The sequence below is a fragment of the Otolemur garnettii genome, unplaced genomic scaffold (assembly GCF_000181295.1).
Source record: "Otolemur garnettii isolate 467f Iridium unplaced genomic scaffold, OtoGar3 scaffold00009, whole genome shotgun sequence".
Classification (NCBI taxonomy): Eukaryota; Metazoa; Chordata; class Mammalia; order Primates; family Galagidae; genus Otolemur; species Otolemur garnettii.
This window is the reverse complement of record NW_003852404.1, coordinates 4,822,683-4,828,390: the sequence shown is the minus strand read 5'-3', so window position 1 is coordinate 4,828,390 and position 5,708 is coordinate 4,822,683. Positions and strand designations below refer to the sequence as shown.

The 5,708-nt window shown below is 49.4% G+C and overlaps 1 protein-coding gene across 1 annotated transcript in view; it reads left to right on the top strand.

The window, feature by feature from the left end:
* The window catches only part of VWA5B1 (von Willebrand factor A domain containing 5B1), a 56,952-nt gene that overhangs the window by 32,391 nt on the left and 18,853 nt on the right, over positions 1–5,708 (top strand). The window contains exons 9-12 of the mRNA XM_012801467.1: positions 705–815; positions 2,990–3,192; positions 3,606–3,720; positions 5,410–5,595. Coding sequence (XP_012656921.1) covers positions 705–815; positions 2,990–3,192; positions 3,606–3,720; positions 5,410–5,595 — 615 coding nt within the window. The remainder of the gene's footprint in view (positions 1–704; positions 816–2,989; positions 3,193–3,605; positions 3,721–5,409; positions 5,596–5,708) is intronic.

Sequence of the window (5,708 nt, the reverse complement as noted above, 5' to 3'; positions counted from 1 at the left end):
TTTAATATTACAGACTTTGGAGGCAAAGTGACATGTGTGTGAGTCACTCTGATGCTTCTGTTCACCAGCTGGATACTCACCAAGTCACTTTCCCTCTCTCCGCCTCCACTTTCTCATCTATAAAATGGGGATAATAGTGTACCTGTCTCAAAGGGTCATTGTGAAGATTAGTGAGTCAAGTCACATGGAAAATACATCCTATGTGCTCAACTAAATACATCCTACGTATGACCTAAAGAGACTGTCCCTCGGGACTTGTCCCTTGTTCATGATAACTAGGGTGAGTCTGATGCAGAAGGCCCTGGAGGAGGGCCAGATTCTGCCCACCACAGCGTGACCTGGACCAGGCCACCTTCTTCCCCTAGATGTCAGTTTTGCTCTGGCAGGAAGGCATGGGCACTCCCTGTCTTTCCCAAGTCTCAGGGTCAGTGTGAAGTGACACGTAACTGGCAAGCCATACTAGAATGGCCTTGAGAAGTCACGCCTGCTGCTTATGGGAATTTTATGAGGATGGTGTTGGTCTAGCTTCTGGTCAGCACAGCACATTTCTCAATATGTGAAGGAAAAGGGGGTGCTGGGTGCAGGCAGAGGGGTGAAAGTCCTGTTTGGAGGCTGTCCCTGTGCTGGGAATGGGAATACTGGTGCGTGGCACAGAGTGGCAGCAACCCCTCCCTGAATCCTGATGGTCCCTTCTCACCTTCCAGGATGCCATGCTGGTGGCTCTGAAGAGCCTCATGCCCGCCTGCCTCTTCAACGTCATTGGGTTTGGATCCACATTTAAGAGTCTCTTTCCTTCCAGCCAGGCCTACAGTGAGGTAAGGTGGCAAGGCTGGGGGACGACGTGAGGTGGGGAGCAATGGAAAGGAGGGGAAAGGAAAGAAGAGGCAACCTTAGGTCTGGCCTCAGAAGCCGCCTGCAGAGAGCCCAGAACACACCTGGGGCCGAGAACTAAAGCTACCTGTGTTTCTGCAGTTTTCTGACAACTCAGCTTCCTAACATCCCCCCTCTTTAAAATAAAACAATATTTTGGGCAAAGTCTGCACGTGCACGGAGATGGGGTACGTGGAGAGGGAGGAGAGAGGACACAGCCACTGAAGCCTGGGTCACCAGGACAAGGGGCCCACACGAGGCTGAGGTGAAGGGGTGGGGGGGAATGTGTGGCTGAGTAGGTGGGAATGGAGCTCCCCAGACCTGAGCTACAGTGTGAAGCAAAGGGCTGTGGCCCCAGCAGCATGTTCAAAACTGGAGCATCCTCCCAAATCTTAGAAGGAAGAGGAGGAAGGAAGAAAGGGAGGGAGGGAAGACAGACATATAGGACACTCTGCAACTAAAAATAATCTTCCAGGTTTTTCAAAGACATGAACAATATATGTTGTATGCGCTTGTGGTTCCAGATACTTGTGACGCTGAGGTGGGAAAATCACTTGAGCCCAGGAGCTCGAATCCAGCCTGGGCAACATAGTAAGGCCTCATTTCTAAGAAAAAAAAAATAATAATAATGTTGCTGACGCAAGAGTCTCACTCTGTTGCCCACACTGGTGTGCAGTGATCATACAATCAGAGCTCACTGCAACCTTAAACTCCTGGCTCAAGTCACCTTCCTGCCTCAGCCTTCTGAGTAGCTGAGACACACACAACAAATGTGTGTCCCCATACTTGGCTAATTTTTTTTTTTTTTTTTTTTTTTAAGAATAAGGTCTTGCTATGTTGCCTCAGGTTGGTCTCAAAACTCCTGGCCTCAAGCAATCCTCCCCTATCTGCCTCCCCACATTTTTGGATTACAGACGTGAGCGCCACTGTGTCTGGCCTAAAACAAATTTTTTAAAGAGTCATAGATATTGGTTGCCCCACAATTTCTAAATCTAGATAACCCCAAAGAAATTTTTTTTTTTTTTTTAAATCTCACAGGATTCCATCAGTCAGGGAAAAAAGAGGAAAAGATACCGTTAAGAGCTCGGTATAAATCCCTCCCAGCCTTGTTCTGTGCATTTACATACATTTTCAATAAAAATAGGATTAGGCCTTCCATATTGTTCTGTAACCTACTTTTCTAATGTAATAGTCTACCCCGAACATATTTCCACATCAATAAGTACTAAACTGTAACATCATTTTAATGGCTGCTTAATTTGTACATTTCACTACACAGAAAGATTGGGACTGACTCAACAAAACAGTCAGGCATTTAAGTTGTTTCCATTTTTTTCTGTTTAGTCATCTTTGTCCCCTAGATTTTGCATACAGCCTTAATTATTCCCTCGGGATTAGTTCCTGTCTTGCTGGTTCAAAAGCTACCTACTTATCTAAAAAGGCTTTTGATATATGAGGTTACTTGTAAGTGCTCTCCAAGCGTGAATGCTGAAAGAGCATCTTTCTGAGCCAGGAGCAGAAGGTCACTGCATCCAGTGGGAATCTACTCTTGCTGCAATGACATTCGTCCAGTGCCAATGATCCTTGCCAGTTAGGCACCACAGAGTTAGTCCAGGAGGGAGGAAATGCGAACCCCGGGTTAGATCAGTCTAAATGATTTCCCCTGAGTATCACAAGGAGTTGGTGCCAGAGTTCGGTGCAGGACTCAAGGCTTTGGATTCCTAGTCCCGTGTCCCCTCCACCCCACTACCTGCCTCCCTCACCAGAAAAGGAAACCTTAGTCTATGCTGAGGAATTATAGACTTCATGTGCTGCTTTTCCCCCCGCAGTGTTTATGTTTAATTGGAGGAATCTAGAAAGACCAGTCTTAAGTCAATATACCACAAATGGTGGTGATTTGTGCATCAGTACGGGGTGTGGCGGGGCAAGATTATATCAAATAAGTGGCCACCTGTTCTTCCTGTGGGTGGGCCAATGGTGAAATTGGGAGGATGAGCCAACTCCAGAGGCTGAATGAAGATCTAGAGAAATAAAGGGGTCGTCTTCTGGCAGCTGAGAGTCTTCATGCCGTATGGTGACACTGGCGATTATCTCCCCTGGCCATTGTCCTTCCTTGCAGGAGAACTTGGCCCTGGCCTGTGATAACATCCAGAAGATGCGAGCCGACATGGGTGGCACCAACATCCTTTCCCCTTTCAAGTGGATCATCCGGCAGCCGGTGCACCAAGGCCACCCACGGCTGGTCTTCCTGATCACAGACGGTGCCGTCAGCAACACAGGGAAGGTGCTGGAGCTGGTGCGAAACCACGCCTTCTCCACCAGGTCAGCCCGGGCAGGGGTCTAGGCTTGGTCACCCTGGGGCTGGGGCACCAGAGCCAGAGAAAAATGTGAAACATGCCCGAGGGAGAGCACAGGACCCACAATTCCCATTGAGCTTTGCTTCTAGGTGTGGGCTGATTTCAGAGTTGGCCTTTTTCCCCTCAGAAGTTCCGAAGGGCCAAGCAGCTCCCAAAGCACAACCCAGGGAGAGGCTGCTTTGACTCCACACTGGGAGAGCTGTGGGTGGTGTGTGTGTGTGTGTATGTGAGTGCCTTCCTCCTTTTCCCTCACCCTCTGCCTAAAGTCAGGGCCAGCTCTGGTTAGTTCTGCCGAATCACTCTCAGTCCCTCCCCACACCGAGGGCAAAGATGCAGAGAGGGCGGGAAGTAGCGGCCTCTCTCCTCACCTTCCCCCAGGTGCTATAGCTTTGGAATTGGAGCCAATGTCTGCCACAGACTGGTGAAAGGGCTGGCATCGGTGTCCAAGGGCAGCGCTGAGTTCCTGGTAGAGGGGGAGCGGCTGCAACCCAAGGTAGGTGGCAGAGCCCCCCTCTCTCTTCCTAGGTCTGTCCTGTGGCAACTTGGTAGTAAAGCTAGGATTTCCCATATCTGAGCTTTCCTCTGGGCCACACTGCACCCCAGGGAGACCAGACAAGCAGAAACCACAGAACAGGCAACTCTTGAAGCCATGCCAGGACTCTAGATCCCCTGGCCTGCAGCCACTGGGTCTCATGTTCCACCCACTGGCCAGGCAGGACGGAGGCCCCTGAAGGAGCCATCGCCTGTATGGACTTGAGGTTGTATTTGAGGTCATTTCGGGCCACCTTCCTGATGATGAAAAATGGTGGCTCCAAAGAATTTAAGGGATCCAGAAATAAAGGAGGCTGTGATCGTCCTTCCATTTTCTGCACATTGGGTACAAATGCTCCAACCCTTAGGAAATCCCTCTGTCAGTCCAGGAAGCAGACAGGCCTGGGGTTAAGAGTGATGAGGCTTTTTGAGAACTGTGTCTGTGAAAGATGGAAGAGGAGGAACCAGGGAGGATGACTCTTTAGGCCACAAGGCATATCCCACGCCTGTGAAAGGAAAGGGGGGAGCAGAATGGAGCAGGGAATGTCTCATTTTGTGATGCTTCTCTCCAGCAAGGTCTCAGCCAACCCAGCAGGGAGCTCTGGAGCAACGATGGGCCACAGAAGGTCTCAATAGTACACTTACTAGTGTAGTAAGTGTAGTAGATACTAGATACTATCCCCTCATGCTGAATCCTTGGCTTGGGGGCTTCCAGGGAGAGGTGTGGTCTTGGCTCCAAAGCCAGAGGATTGCATCTTAGAGGCTATCACCTAACTTCATTTCTTGCAGCAAAAAGGCATGGTCTTGGCCGAGGGTGTTGGCCCATGCCTGTAATCCTAGCATTCTGAGATACTGAGACAGGTAGATTGCTTAAGCTCAGGAGTTCAAGACCAGCCTGAGCAATTTTCTCTACTAAAAATAGGAAAAATGTAGCCAGGCAATGTGGCAGGTGCCTTTAGTCCCAACTACTCAGGAGGTTGAGGCAAGAACATCTCTTGAGCCCAGGAGTTTGAGTTTGCTGTGAGCTATGATGCCATGGCACTCTACCCAGGGTGACAGAGTGAGAAGACTGTCTCAAAAAAAGGGGGGACCTGGTCTTTCTCAAGGGGATGTGAGAGCTCATCTCTATGACTGTCACAGTCCCCATATCATTTTGTCCAGGTTTGCAGTACAGGAGGCCCAAAGAAATCAGTCTAGGGGGTGATGCTAACCCACAGCTGTCATTCATTACACACCTATACAGGGCAGATACTTCAACTCCAGTACCTCAGATCCTCCATCAACTATGTCCTCCCACTTTAACCAAAGGGGGAACGGAGGCCCAGAGAAGCAAATTAACTTTCTCGAGATCTTTATCCAGTCCATGCTTTGACACAAACTTTCTCTGTACCTTTAGGCTAGTCATGGCCCTACTTTGAGCCTCAGGTTTTCTCATTTATGAAATGGTAAGCTTAGAAAGGATGATAGCAAAGATCCTTTCCAACTCTGACAATCTAGGAATCTAAGAATCTCAAAGCTTCTGGGCAAGCCACCCAAAGCATGTTGTCCCTTCCCCCCTGCTCTCTCCCCCACAAGTTCACACCCACTTAGTCTTCACACTACTCATGCGCTCACACATCCCTCCAAACTGTGTTCTGACCCTGCCCAACAGATGATCAAGTCCTTGAAGAAGGCCATGGCCCCAGTCCTGAGTGATGTGACTGTGGAGTGGATCTTTCCTGAGACCACTGAGGTCCTGATCTCACCGGTCAGCACCAGCTCCCTGTTCCCTGGAGAACGATTGGTGGAGTATGGCATTGTATGCGATGCCTCTTTGTACATCTCTAATCCAAGATCTGTAAGTATCCCAGAAACTCCAGGGACCAGTAGGGGTAGAGACCCCATGCTCACAAGCCACCCTTCACTGGAAAGACTATTCATGTCAGCTAGGAACTGAATCCTTGGCTTGGG